General features: G+C 22.2%; 3 protein-coding genes across 3 annotated transcripts; all 3 read right to left on the reverse strand.

Annotated features, from left to right (window-relative positions):
• Window positions 1-3,083: 3,083 nt before the first annotated feature.
• Window positions 3,084-7,556, reverse strand: LOC122510759 (mevalonate kinase). The gene is made up of 2 exons (XM_043625635.1): window positions 6,653-7,556; window positions 3,084-3,543 (listed from the first exon to the last, which is right to left on the reverse strand). The coding sequence occupies exons 1-2, from the start codon at window positions 7,535-7,537 to the stop codon at window positions 3,283-3,285; spliced, it is 1,146 nt and encodes a 381-aa protein (XP_043481570.1). The 5' UTR covers window positions 7,538-7,556; the 3' UTR covers window positions 3,084-3,282.
• A 196-nt stretch (window positions 7,557-7,752) lies between these two features.
• Window positions 7,753-13,703, reverse strand: LOC122510760 (bolA-like protein 2). Its single transcript, XM_043625636.1, has 3 exons — window positions 13,564-13,703; window positions 7,985-8,079; window positions 7,753-7,893 (listed from the first exon to the last, which is right to left on the reverse strand). The coding sequence occupies exons 1-3, from the start codon at window positions 13,624-13,626 to the stop codon at window positions 7,788-7,790; spliced, it is 264 nt and encodes an 87-aa protein (XP_043481571.1). The 5' UTR covers window positions 13,627-13,703; the 3' UTR covers window positions 7,753-7,787.
• LOC122510758 (probable dolichyl pyrophosphate Man9GlcNAc2 alpha-1,3-glucosyltransferase) lies at window positions 10,212-13,701 on the reverse strand. The gene is made up of 2 exons (XM_043625634.1): window positions 13,564-13,701; window positions 10,212-12,032 (listed from the first exon to the last, which is right to left on the reverse strand). Exon 2 carries the CDS (start codon window positions 11,992-11,994, stop codon window positions 10,366-10,368), a length of 1,629 nt encoding a protein of 542 aa, XP_043481569.1. The 5' UTR covers window positions 11,995-12,032; window positions 13,564-13,701; the 3' UTR covers window positions 10,212-10,365.
• Window positions 13,704-14,207: the final 504 nt, after the last annotated feature.

Here is a 14,207-nt window from a genome sequence, read left to right on the forward strand (position 1 = left end):
CCGTAGAAAAAAATTTTTTTTTTCCATGAATTTTGGAATTTTTATAGTACATTTTTAGTACAAAGTAATTTTTTTTTTAGGAGTAAAAAAGGAACTTTTAAAGTTTTTAAAGTATTTTAGCTGCAATATTTGATGGCTTTAAAGTATATTGTTATTAATTTATAATTTATTGCATTTTAATTTTTATCAGATTTTTTTTCATCATTTTCCATTTAATTTATCGTTGCAAAAATGAAATCTCTGTTTTACAAAGATTTTCCATTTCCTCTCATCAGAAACATATCAAATTTATTGCATGTTATGAAAAAAAATACATTTTAGTGTTAAATGATTTCTATTTTTTTATAATAAAAATTTTATCTATTATTTATAGTTTGTAAATAACGTAGAAATAATTAGTGGAAAACAAGTGTTGTTTTAAATGGCTTATTTTGTAAAATTGAAGTTTATTTTATTTCTTATCTAATTTCTTTTACGAATTGATAGTTTTCGAGTTTACTTACAAGTTGTGTGATATTTGTACTAAAGTTGGAAAAATGATTAAAAAAAAGAGTTTTTGTTAAATGGCGCCAAAGGCATTCAATTAGTAGATTAGATTAATAGTTTTCTTAATCATTCCATAATTAGTGTTTGTTTCTTTTATACAAAATAGAGGATTCGCACTCATCTACTAAAAAATCTACTATTTACTACTTTTTTTATGATTTCCTAGTATTTGGATACTTTTTTAGATTTGTGACACTAAAAATTAATTTTTTCTTTTATTTTTTGAGAATTTGCACTATTTTAAATCCGCAAATAGTTAGCATAAAAAAAATTACTCTCAAAAATTGTAATAAAATCACAAGAATTTAATTATTTTCAAAAATGATAAAATTCTTTGCTGAAATTAAATTATTTTTAATATCTACTATTTTAATTAAATTTATCAAAAAAATTCAATCACTTTAAAACAATTTTAATAGAATCATAGCAAAAGTTCAATTATTTTCATAATTAATAAAATTTTCACAGGATTTCAATTAGATATTTAAAATCTAATTTTCAAGAAAATTTTTTAAAAGAAATCAATTATTTAAAAAATTTTAATAAAACTCATCGAAAGAAATCAATTAAATTCTAATATTTTAACGAAATTTGTTTATTTAAGAATTTAATTATTTTTAATGCAATTTTTTATCAATTTCCTCGAAAGAATTTAATTATTTTTATAAACAATTTAATTCATCTCAAGAAATCAATTAATTTTAATAGAATTTTAATTAAATTATTCGAAATAATTCAATTATATTTTTAAATTCCAATTAAAATTCTTTGTAACAAATTCAATTATTTCCAAAAATATTAAAATTTTTCGCAAATAATAACATTCAGTAAATCAGGAATTCAATTAGTTTACAATTGTAATTAAATTCCTAGAAAGCATTTCATTATTTCCAAAATTTTGAATAGCAAATTCTTTTTTTACTACATACTTTTTTCAGAATTAGAACTTATTTTTTTTTAATTAATTATCGAGTGCGAATCCTGAAAGTATAAAAATACCAAAAACAAGTAGGTAATTTATTTCTTGAAAGTACTTTTACAGTCGAAAAACCGTTAATATTTATTTATCGTAACAATTAAATTATATTCGAAATATAATTTAATAATCAATTTCTACAGGTAAAGAAAAAAATTGTAAAATATTGCAAGCGAAAACAAATTATTTCCCATTGGAAAAAAAATATAATTTTGTTCTTGTTTTCGAGAAAAATATTTGAAATTATATTCGAAATATAATTTAATAATATTAATAATATTCAATTCTACAGGTGAATTTAAAAATCTTATTTAAAGTGAAAACAAATTATTTCCCTATTGGAAAAAAATGTAATTTTTTTCTTGTTTTTGAGAAAGACATTGGAAAATTTGTATAATTTGTTTTCATGTTTTTTATTAGAAAAAATGACAGGCAAAAAATTATTTACGTATATAAACTGATTATAAGTAGTTTATAGTACAATATGATTATAATTTTAGATTGTAATTAGTTTGTATATAATTGCACTATAAAAAAAATTACTATTGGATAATAAGAATTAAGGAAATGTTTAATACTTCGTTTCATATTTTTAAAATGATGTAGTTTATAGTAAATAATATCTATTCATGATTAATTTTTAATTAATTTAAAAAAGAATGTTAATATTTTAATTAATTTATAAAGAAATTTTTCTCTGTTTTAGTTCATTTAAAAATAAATTTTACTTTATTAAATTAATAGGTAAAATAACTTTTTACACGAATACATTCGGACAAGTGGTTTTTTAATATAAAAAATGCTCCAACGTTTCCTTGTCAACGTTAACACTTGTCCGAATGTAGTCGTGTAAAAAGTTATTTTACCTATTAATTTAATAAAATAAACTCGGACGTAAAAGTTATTTCAAAATTTTACTTTGTTTTAGTTAATTTAAAAAGAAATTTGACTCCATTTTAATTAATTTACTAATTAATTGATTGTAATTAATATTAATATCCTACAAATTAACATTATTGTAATTGTTCTGTAAAAACTGTCAAAAATAGTTGAGGATCACATCATTTTCTAAATATTTGGTTTCATTAATTTTAAGTGCATATAACATTATTTGTACTTACTGTGTTAAATCTTAATTTATTGCAATAGAATTTTCTCATATCTGTACTTTATTCTTTAAAAAAAGTGCGAATAGTATTATTTAGAAAATTTGACTTGTATCAGAATATTAAGAGCTTCCTATAAAATTTTTAATTCGTTAACAACTTCCATTCGTCTTTGTGATATTTCATAATATAGTTTCAAACATCATTTTCACTTTTAGAAAATAAATTTGTATAAAGAAATATGTATAACTAAACTAAAGAAATAACACTAATGTGATAAAAAAAAATTTCCTGAAGTAATGTAACAATAATCAAATCGTGTAAATGTAAACTTATAATACATTTTTACAATTAAAGAAAAAATAAAATTCCAAAAAAGTGTAATTATTTTTTCATGTAAGGATTAAAGTGTAAGCAATATTTATTGCTTACAAAATAAATGTACCAGTGATAAATATATTTCCCAAAGTATATTCTTAATTTGTGAACAAATTTCTTATTTCATTTTACAAATGTAAATTAAGTAATTTGTCTTTATTAATTTGTATAAAGAAATAAGTAAAATAATTTTATTTATTTAAAATAATTTAAAATTATACCATATCACCTTTTTTGTACTGTTGATAAAATGAAGAATAGGAAAAAATACTCAAGTTACTTGTGAATTTCTATTCCAGAACCTCCCAAATTAGTTAATGTGACAGTATACCCACTTGCAGTTAATTTTTGAGACAGATTTTCAATAATTTCGTTCGGAGTACTTGGAAGAAGTAGAATATAAGCGTAACCACCACCACCAGCTCCGGTCAGTTTTCCAGCGAGGCCGTAATTTTTCGCCTCCGCACAAATTGCATCCAGGGAAGGATGAGATAAATTACAGGTACTGAGAAATCCTTGATTTATTTTTATTAATGTCTGAAAATTATTTAACTAAATTTAAAATTTATAATTAATTAGAAGTTAAACTAAAATTTAATTAACTACGCCGACGAAACGCCGTATTCCATTTCTTATTATTATGAAAATTACAAGATTTTTTTTTATTTTCAAATATCAACTTTAATTTTAAAATAATTTCAGATTCAAAATTAAAAAGAAATTCACTAATTAACTAATTAATTATTATTATTATTATTTATTATTTTCTAATATATTAATCAAATTCTTCGAAAAAATTCAATTCTTTAAAAAAATTTTAACAAAATTCTGCGCGAAAATTCAATTCTTTTTTCATAAATAATATAATTCTTCACAGGAATTTATATTTAATACAATTTAAATGAAATTCCTTGAAAAAATTCCATTACTTTTAAAAAATTAAAATAAAATTCCTCGAAAGAATTCAATTATTTTTAATGAAATTTAAGCTAAATTCCTCAAAAGAATTTTAATTTTCTTAAACCAATTATATTGCTTTCAATAAATAAAATAAAAAAAAAAATTTCTTGCCAAGAATTCAATTATTTACATAAATAATAAAAATATTTCGGAGGAATTCAACTATTTTTAATACAATTTCAATAAAATTATTGAATGGAATTTTATAAAAATTTTATTAAATTTACTTGCAAGAATTCAATTATTTTCATTAATAATATCATTCTTAACAGGAATTTAATTATTTTCAATACAATTTAAATGAAATTATTCAAAAAATTCAATTGTTTTTATTTTTTAAAAATTTTCAAAAAAATTCATTATCCTAAGAATTCAATTATTTTTAATAAATAAATTTCTCAAAACAATTTTATTTTTCTTTCAAGCAATTAAATTGATTTTAATAAATAAAATAAATTTCTTTTCAAGAATTCAATTATTTTCACACCTATTTGTTAAAATTTTATTAAATTTCATTGAAAGAATTCAATTATTTTCAGAATAATATTCTTAAAAAAATTTTTTTTCTTGAAACAAAATTTTCAGAAATTTTGTTAAAATTCTTTAAAAGAATTCAATTGTTTTTAATAAATTTTTAATAAGCAAAATTAAATATGAAATGAAATTTCTGGAAAGAATTTAATTATTTTCAATAAATTTAGTGAAATGTCTTTAATATAATTTTTGGCAAAATTTCAATTATTTTCAAAAATTTTCATCAAAAATTTTCAATATCTACTATTTTAATATTTTTTAAAACAATTCAGTTATTTAAAAATATTTTAATGAAATTTGACTAAAAGATTCAATTATATTTAAAAATAATAAAAATTCAATTATTTAAAATAGAATTTACATAGAATTTTACAAAAAAATTAATTATTTAAAAGATTTTAGTAAAATTATTCAAAAGAAAGCAATTATTTTCATAAATAACACAATTTTTCATTGGGATTCAATTATTTCCAAAAATTTTAATAAAATTCTTGGCAAAATTTCAATTAATTTCAAAAATAATAAAATTCTTCGTTGAAATTCAATTATGTTCAAGAATTAACAAAAAATTGTTGTCAAAATTTTAATTATCTTTATAAATAAGCAAAATCTTCTCTTAAATTCAATTATTTTTAAAAATTACAATATTCATTATAAGGATTCAATTATTTTCACAAATAATAAAATTTTTCACTGGAATTCAAATATTTAAAAAATTTTATAAAATTCTTTAAAATAATTCAATTATCTTGATAAATAACAAAATTATTCCTAGAAATTCAGTTATGTTCAGGAATTTTAATAAAATTCTTTGCACAAATCAATTATTTTCATAACTAACAATATTCATAAAAAGAATTCAATTATTTTATGGAATTTTAATAAAATTCTTTGCAAATTTCAATTATTTTCAGAAATATAAAAATTCATTGCAGAAATTCAAATATTTTAAAAAAATTTGATAAAAATCTTTCCTAAATTTCAATTATTTTCAAACATTTTTCACAATTCAATGATTTTCAATGTCTACTAAATTCAAAAATTTTTTTTCATAAATAAAATTTTAATGAAATTCGGCGCAAGAATTCAATTATTTTCATTAATATATAATTCTTCACGAGAATTTAATTATTTTCAAATCAATTCAAATGAAATTGAAATTTTCCTTGAAAAAATTCAACAGTTTTTAAAAATTTTAATAAAAATTCTTTAAAAGAATTCAATTATTTTTATTACAATTTTAACTAAATTTTTCGAAAGAATTTTAATTTTCTTTGAAAGAAAAAATAAATAAAATAAATTTCTTGGCAAAAAATCAATTATTTTCATAAATAATAAAATTCTTTATGTGAATTCAATCATTTTTATTACAATTTTAACTAAATTTCTGGAAACAATTTTAATTTTCTTCGAAACAAGTAAAATAAAATAAATTTCTTGTCTAGAAATCAATTATTTTCATTAATAATAAAATTCTTCGGTGGAATTCAATCATTTTCAAAAATAATAAAATTCTTCGCAGAAATTCAATTATTTAAAAATTTTAGATAATAATTGAATATATTAATAGCATTATAGCATGAATTTTTAGAAATAATTGAATTTTGAAAAGGTTTTAAATTAAAATCATTAAAAATCTGAATTTTTCATACTTTTAACTAATAATTCTGTACAATTGATTTTTAATTGAATTTTTTTAAAAATTATTTGAAGTTTTTTTTCTAATATATATATTTAATTGAAGAATTTCCGAATAATAAAAATTTCGTAAAATTGAATTGTAAATAAATGTATTTGAAAATTCTTAAAGAACTTTTTCAAAAATTATTTAAAATAATTGATTCAAAGTAGAATTTAAGTTGAAAATTCTAGAAAATAATAATTTAATTGAAGTGGTGAAAACAATTTTGAAGAATTTTTATATTAACAATATTCTTATTATATAAAATAATGATTTTATCACTCAGTCATCTTTTTAATTTTTATAAAACATGAAGAAATCGATTATTCCGAGTCGAAGACTCGGAGTAATCGACTTCTTCATGTTTTATAATAATTGTCTTCTAAGTTATTGAATTGCAAATGATTTGAATTTGAAATTTTTGTAAATCTTAATTCCTATTTCAAAAACGAAATACGAAAATCCACTCACCATCAACTCATTGTAAGCCTCCAACAATAATTCATCATGAGCCTCGGGAAGTTCCTGAATTCTTCTAATAATAGTCAAAGCCTCCTTAGCAATGCCATCCATTGATTCCAATAAAGGATTAATAACCTTCGGATATTTCGTTTTCAATTGAGCGAAACTTTCCACCAAAGTTTTTGTATTCCTCGCAACTCTCGTGTCAACAACCAAAACCCTCATGACTTTAGCGCCACTAATTGGAATGAGGCACTCGCCTTTTCTGAATTCAATAATAGAACCAAAAGTACAAATTGTATTATCAATTCCCGATGGTGTTCCATGCATAATTCGCTCACATTCCAAGGCATACGACGATATTTCTCTCAATTGTGAATCGTCGAGGGAAGTTTGTAAATTTTTTTGTAGACGCGACCAATGATAGAAACAAGTAACGAGACAAACTGCAAACGATGCCGAACTCCCGAGACCAGAGCCAATTGACAATTCTGTATCCAAATTTAGATAGAATGCACTTATTGTTATTGTTTCCTTGTGTGATATTCCGATTAGAAGGTAAAACAGTGCCTCTAGACCTTGTCTTTGTGAAGGTGTTTCGCAGTTAATTTGCTCGACAAACTTTTGGACGTATTTGTAAAATTCATCGTGACCGGAAGACAATTTTATGGACGATTCACTGAAGAAGTAATCAATTATTTCTTGTACAGCTATTTCTCGGTGTAGATTTATTTTTGGCATTGATATTTCAATGGTATTTTTCCCAGGAGTTTCTTTAAAATCCAAATTTGTTCGTAGTGCCAAACTCGCAGCCACTGCCGTTTTTCCATAGACGACTGAATGCTCACCGAAAAGAATTACTTTTCCCGGCGCTGATACTTTGAATTCCGCCATTTTCTTGAATTTATTATTTTCTCCTGTATTTTTCTATTTCTTTCTTGTATTTTTATGTCTTCTATTTTTGTATTTTCGTATTTTCGTATTTTCCTTTAATTCTGTATTTTTTTATATTTTTTTTTGTATGTAAAAAAATTAATACGGTTCGTTAGAAAATTCGATGGGAAATAAATTAATATCAAATGATGTAAACTTAGAAATTATTAATCTACATTTATATGCCTCTTCTCGGGAGATTTTTCTTTTTCTACGATTCTAAAGACCGCTCCTTCTCCCATTGCTCAGGAGTTAATGTTTTTTGTGAAAAGGCATGAATATCTTTCAATTCCTCCGACAACACTGAGTTGACTAATCTGGAAATTAAAATGAACTCTCATTGAAACTGTATTTCATTAAAATTATCACTAATTACATTCGAAAACTGTAATATTGAGAATATGTTACCTGTGTCTTTGTAGTAATGGCTTTCCTTCGAATTTACTCGAAACTATTACAGCCGTAAATTTTGCCCCACAACCATCGGATTGGTCCACAACTTCCTGAAACAAATAATTAACATATTGTGTAATTTTAATTCGGTTTAACGTTCAAGGTTTTACATTAAGATATCTGTTTATTTACCTCGTTATAATTTGCATTTATTTATTGACATCATTTTAAATTTAATATGCAAGAAATTTTTTTAAAAATTTCTAACAAATAATTGTTTACAAATTTTAATTAAATTTAAAATTTATTTATTATGTGAATTAATAAGAAAAATTTCAAATTTTTTTGTTTTTCATATTTAAATTCAATTTTTGAATGATTTTAGACTCAAAATTAAAAATAAATTCAATTATTAAGTAAATAATTGTTATTATTTATTATATTCTTAAATATTAATCACATTCTTCGCAGAAATTCAATTATTTTCAAGAATTCTTTTAAAATTCTGCGCAAGAATTCAATAATTCTTCCTAGGAATTTAATTATTTTCTATACAATTTAAATGAAATGACTCGACAAAATTCAATTGTTTTTAAAAATTTTAATAAAAATTCTTAATAATAATTCACTTATTTTTAACACAATTTTAACTAAATTTCTAGAAAAAAATTTAATTTTCTTTAAAATAATTAAATTTTTTTTTAATAAATAAAATAAATTTCTTGGCAAGAATTCAATTATTTTTATTACTAATATGATCTTTTTTCACTGAATTTAATTATTATCAATAGAATTTAAATTAAATTCCTCGAAAGATTTTAATTGTTTTTAGAAATTTTAATAAAAATTCTTTATAATAATTCACTTATTTTTAACACAATTTTAACTAAATTTCTAGAAAAAAATTTAATTCTCTTTAAAATAATTAAATTTTTTTTCAATGAATACAATAAATTTCTTGACAAGAATTTAATTATTTTCATAAATAATAAAATTCTTCGGTGGAATTCTATTTTAATAAAATTCTGCGCAAGAATTAAATTATTTTCATTATTAATATAATTCTTCACGGGAATTAAATTATTTTCAATACAATAGAAATGAAATTCCTTGCAAAAATTCAACAGTTTTTAAAAATTTTAATAAAAATTCTTTAAAAGAATTCAATTATTTTTATTACAAGTTTAACTAAATTTATCGAATGAATTTTAATTTTCTTTGAAAGAAATTAAATAAAATAAATTTCTTAGCATGAAATCAATTATTTTCATAAATACCATAAAATTCTTCTCTGAAATTCAATTATTATTAAAAATTTAATTAAATTTCCTTGAAAAATTCAATTACTTAAAAAAAATTTAATTAAATTTGTAAAAAGAATTAAATTATTTTTTATACAATTTTAAATAAATTCCTCGAAAGAATTTTAATTTTCTTTGAAAAAACTGAATTTTTTTTTAATAAATGCAATAAAATAAATTTCTAGACATGAATTCAATTATTTTCATAAATAATAACATTTTCGGAAGGAATTCAATTATCTGTAAATATATTTTATTACATTTCTTTGAAAAAATTCAATTATGTTCAAAAATAAAATTCTTGACAGAATTCAATTATTTTTTTAATCATTTAGTGGAATTCTTCAAAAAAAATAAATAAATAAAAAATACTATTATTTTTAAAAATTGTAATAAAATTCGTCGAAATAATTCAATTTTTTTTTAAATTTTGTTAAATTGTTTAGAAGAATTCAATTAATTTTAGTACAATTTTTATTATTTTTCTTGCAAGAATTGAATTATTTTCAAATGTTTTTAATAGAATTTTTCGAAAAGATTAAATTTTTTTCATAAAATGTAATAAAATTCTACGCAAGAATTATATTATTTCGGAATCGAATTCATCAAAGTTAAAAAAATTCGGTTAACATTGTTTTAAATAAAAATATCTTTTAAAATTGAAAAAAACCTCTCATTAAAGCAATATTATGAAGAATAATAAAATTCCTACATTTCTCATGATTTTTAATTAAAAACAACTTAGTTTAATTAATATTTGATATTTTTTAATCTTCTAAGTATTAAATTAGAATCCCATTAATTTTAAAATTTGAAATCTTTATTCAAAGAAAAAATTATAAAAAAACAAAATTAGGAAATAATTTTATCAAATAAAAAACTAACTCCAAACGGCAAGCAGACTATCGGAATACGGCGATTATTAATTGATTTAGAAAGTATTAATTAAAATTGTAGTTTATTATACAAATTTCATAAATGAAAAAATAATTTACAATTTTATACACTCGATGGAATTTTCACAAGACGAGAATGTTTCACACAATTCATTTTTCATTCAATACATTCAAAATGTAAAAATTAAATTCTAAATAATTAGTTGAATTTTAATTTACCCGCCCTTGTTTTCATTGTAAACTGACGGTAATTAAAGTACAAACAAAAAAGAATAAAATGTCCACATGAATAAACAGACAACAATAGTGGAAACAAATCCGGATAAATTTTCGGAGGTATAACAAATTTGCAGCAAATTGTTAAAAGTACAAAACCCCCGATTGATAAATAAAAAATAATAGTTAACAAAGGTTTGATATTAATTGACATTAAATTCTCTTTTAAACTAATTTTTTCTTTTTCACTTTCCTTCTGATTTTTCGTTTTTGCTTTCTTCCCCGAAGATTTACTTTTCGTTTTTTCCTTCTTTACTTTCAAACTTTGCTCCTCATTTGTCTCATTCGAAAAATACGAATCAGTGAACCAAAGCCATGAAATTGAGACGGCGAAGAAAATCGTCAAGGCGAAAAATGCAATGAGAAGACCGTCCTTAATGATTAATGGTATCATACTAAACGACGATATTAACAGAAACCAAAAACAAGCAAACGGCTCGTATTGAAAGTACAAAGCGACCGGAATTGCCGCAAGAAGTATCGATTTCTCATGAACTTGATACGAGAAAAGAAAGAACGACAGCGAAGAATTAATTTGTGCAATGATGAATTTTTCCCTCGACGGTCGAAAGTACATATCGAAACAACTTGGCAATAGGGCAATTGTCGTGGTCACAAGACAAATTTGCGCCAATTGTATATTCTCAAACAATTCCCTCAATTTAATCACAACATTAATTGTACACCAAATATTCGCCACTTTATCCTCAAACACACCTCTTGCCAGCGGAAATAATCTCACGATAACACTGAAAAATGTCCTTCCATTCCAAACGAATGGAAACCAAACGAGAAGAAAAGTCACAATCACCGTACACGCCACGTAAAATAAATTCAACAAACACTTTGAAAACAATCGTTTATTAATCGGTGTATTCGTCCCGAGAATATAGACAAAAAACGGAAGAGCGTGATACAATTCCATTTGTTTATAATTCAACGCAAGTATAAACAAAAAAGAACCGAGATTCAAAGAATTATTCAAAATTGCCCCACAGGCGGCGACAAATGCCCCCAGGGAAACACAATTATACTGAAAGTGACCGTAGTCAATTAAAATTAAACCCGGATAGAATAGAATCACAGCCAAAAGGGAAGCACGCTCACAAAAATAGTAAACACCCCGTGATTCTTTCGATTTCCTCACGATGGTGTAAATAAAATACAAAATCCCTGGCAAAAAAGTGAGAATATCCGCCAAGAAGACAGTGAGTCGCATAAAATATTTATGATCCACTGATTCGAATCCACGTGATTTGTGTAGAGCGACATAATTTGGATCTAATTTTCCAGCTAGTTTTCCTAAAATAAAACTATGATATGCAGTCAATGGGGGATAATCTAATCCCCAATATTCAAGATTATTTTTAGTGGAATTCTTGTACCACTCCTCGACAGGAAGATTCACTGTTATCTCTTGCCAATGTCGTTGTGCTTCGTAATCACCGTACATTGGAGGTTTGCCTTCTCCACTGTAAGGATGGTAGGTGACACACCATCGTAAAATAAGAGCCGCGTTAATCACACAAAAAATTTGTATTTTTTCCTGCATTATTATTTTTTTTGTTTTTTCTATAGAATTTGCCGATCCTGTAAAAAAATACTAGGATTCATGTCACAATCTATTTAAAACAAAAAAAAATTTTGATAATTTTTATTATTTTTTAGCTGTTATTATCATCCATAAGTTCTGAGTATTCAAATTATCGGAATTTATTGACTATTTTCGAAAATTACTCAGGGTTGACACAAAAATTTAATTTCCTTTTTCCCTGATTTCCAGAAAAAATTTTGACTTTTACACTGACCCTGAAGATTATTTTGATTCACCCCAAAAATTATTAGATTTTCAAAAAAAAAATGTTGTATTACATTTATTTATGAATTTCTTTAATTGTAAAATTATTCAAAAACATCAATAACTTTCTTTTTAAATAAATATTTAATCATTACCTATATTATTTTTCTATAGAAATTAAGATTTTCAAATTCAAACCTTCTAAAATTCAATTACTTTTAAACAAATCTTAAACAAATTTAAGATGACAGAGTGATAAAATCATTATTTTATATCATCAGAATAGTGTAACTATAAATTCAAATTTTCCAAGATTTTAATTTGAACCCTTTTCAAAATTCAATTATTTCTAAAAATTCATGCTATAATTCTTTTAATATTCAATTATTGTCAAAAATTTTAACTGAAATTTATTTTTAAATCAATTTTTATTAAAAAATTCTACACGAATTCAATTATTTAAATACAAAAATTAATAATTCATTGAATAATTCAATGTTTCTTAAAATTGAATTTTTATGAAGAATTTGTATTGAAAATAATTGAATTATATAGGAAAATTTTATTAAAATTACAATTTTATTAATTAAATCGTGTAAAGAAATTTTGGTAACATTTTTTTAAATAATAGAATTTTTTAAAGAAGTTTATTTCAATTTTTTCGAAATAATTGAATTTTTCAGAACTATTTTTTTTTAATTTTCTGAATATATTTGAATTCCTTCGAGAAACTTCATTTAAAAATTAAAAATAATTGAATTGGTGCGAAGAAATTTATAAAAAATTGATAAGTAATTGAATTCCTCTGAAATTTTCATTAGTATTTTGTTTAAATAATCGAATTCTTTTGGAAAATTTTAATAAAATAGTAGATACCTATTACAAATAATTAAAATGAGGAAAATTTTTTAAAATAATTGAAATTTTGCCAAGAATTTTATTAAATTTTATGAAAATAATTGCGAATTTTGGAGAATAATTTTATTATTTTTAAAGATAATTGAAATTTTAATGAGATTTTTTTAACATAATTGAATTTATGCGAAGAAGTTTATCACTTTTGAAAATAATTGAATTTCTGTAATCAGTTGTTCTTGAAATTTCTAATAAAGTTATTTAATTTGAAGAAGAAACAAACAAATTTCGTTCGTTTGAACGTTCAGAACTTTAGGAATATTATTTTATTTACAATTGCCATTAAAGACTACTTCTTTGTAGAATTTTCATTTTCATGTTTTAATTAAGTAATTAAAATGTATTTTTACATAAGTAAGGAGTTATTTTTTAAGTTATTTATTTAATTTAAAAATAGTAAATACATACCACGTGTACCGCGTCCAGGTCTTTTATCAACTTATTTCGGATGTAATCTTCGGTATATGGCATTATTATACAAAATTAACTGTTCTTTGCCAGCAAGTGGCGTGACCCTTGGGTCTCTTGGATGAATAGAAAGATTACGGAATACTTTTCTTTAAAAACGTGTGGTTAATATATTATAAATGTTGACGGTTGACGTGGCGATAATTTTAAGGTTATCTTGCAAGTGGAAAATATTCTCTCAGTCCTTTAAGTTTAGCAGTAATGTATCAACTTTTCTTTGCAAAACCCAATTAATAACAATTAATATTGACGCTGTCAATCATTGCCTGGCACTTGACATTTAAATCCATTTAAATCATTTAAATTAAATAACATTTTTGTATTGTTATTCTATCAACAATAGACAGGGTTGAGAAGTCAAAATGAAAATCCACAGCGCACATGCGCGCGACAAAATCTTAATCCTTCAGAGACTCTCGTTATCAATTTTTGAAATGATCTAGGCTTAAGTTTTTAAAAAAGTTTTAAAAAATATTATTTATATTAATAAAAGTAATTTTTATTTTAAATAAATAAATTCTGTAATTAATAATAAAAGATTTATGTAAAAAATTAAAAACAGGGTTAAGAAATTAAAATGCAAA

The sequence above is a fragment of the Leptopilina heterotoma genome, unplaced genomic scaffold (genome assembly GCF_015476425.1).
Source record: "Leptopilina heterotoma isolate Lh14 unplaced genomic scaffold, ASM1547642v1 Lhet_73, whole genome shotgun sequence".
Taxonomy (NCBI): Eukaryota; Metazoa; Arthropoda; class Insecta; order Hymenoptera; family Figitidae; genus Leptopilina; species Leptopilina heterotoma.

Bases quoted from the DNA above. Each gene is read 5' to 3' on its own strand.
- LOC122510759 (XM_043625635.1), bottom strand. From the start codon at position 7,537: ATGGCGGAATTCAAAGTATCAGCGCCGGGAAAAGTAATTCTTTTCGGT. The intron at 3,544-6,652 runs GTGAGTGGATTT...AATAATTTTCAG, and splicing joins AGGCTTACAATGAGTTGATG to ACATTAATAAAAATAAATCA.
- LOC122510758 (XM_043625634.1), bottom strand. From the start codon at position 11,994: ATGCAGGAAAAAATACAAATTTTTTGTGTGATTAACGCGGCTCTTATT.
- LOC122510760 (XM_043625636.1), bottom strand. From the start codon at position 13,626: ATGCCATATACCGAAGATTACATCCGAAATAAGTTGATAAAAGACCTG. The intron at 8,080-13,563 runs GTATGTATTTAC...TATTTGTTTCAG, and splicing joins ACCTGGACGCGGTACACGTG to GAAGTTGTGGACCAATCCGA. The intron at 7,894-7,984 runs GTAACATATTCT...TTTAATTTCCAG, and splicing joins CCATTACTACAAAGACACAG to ATTAGTCAACTCAGTGTTGT.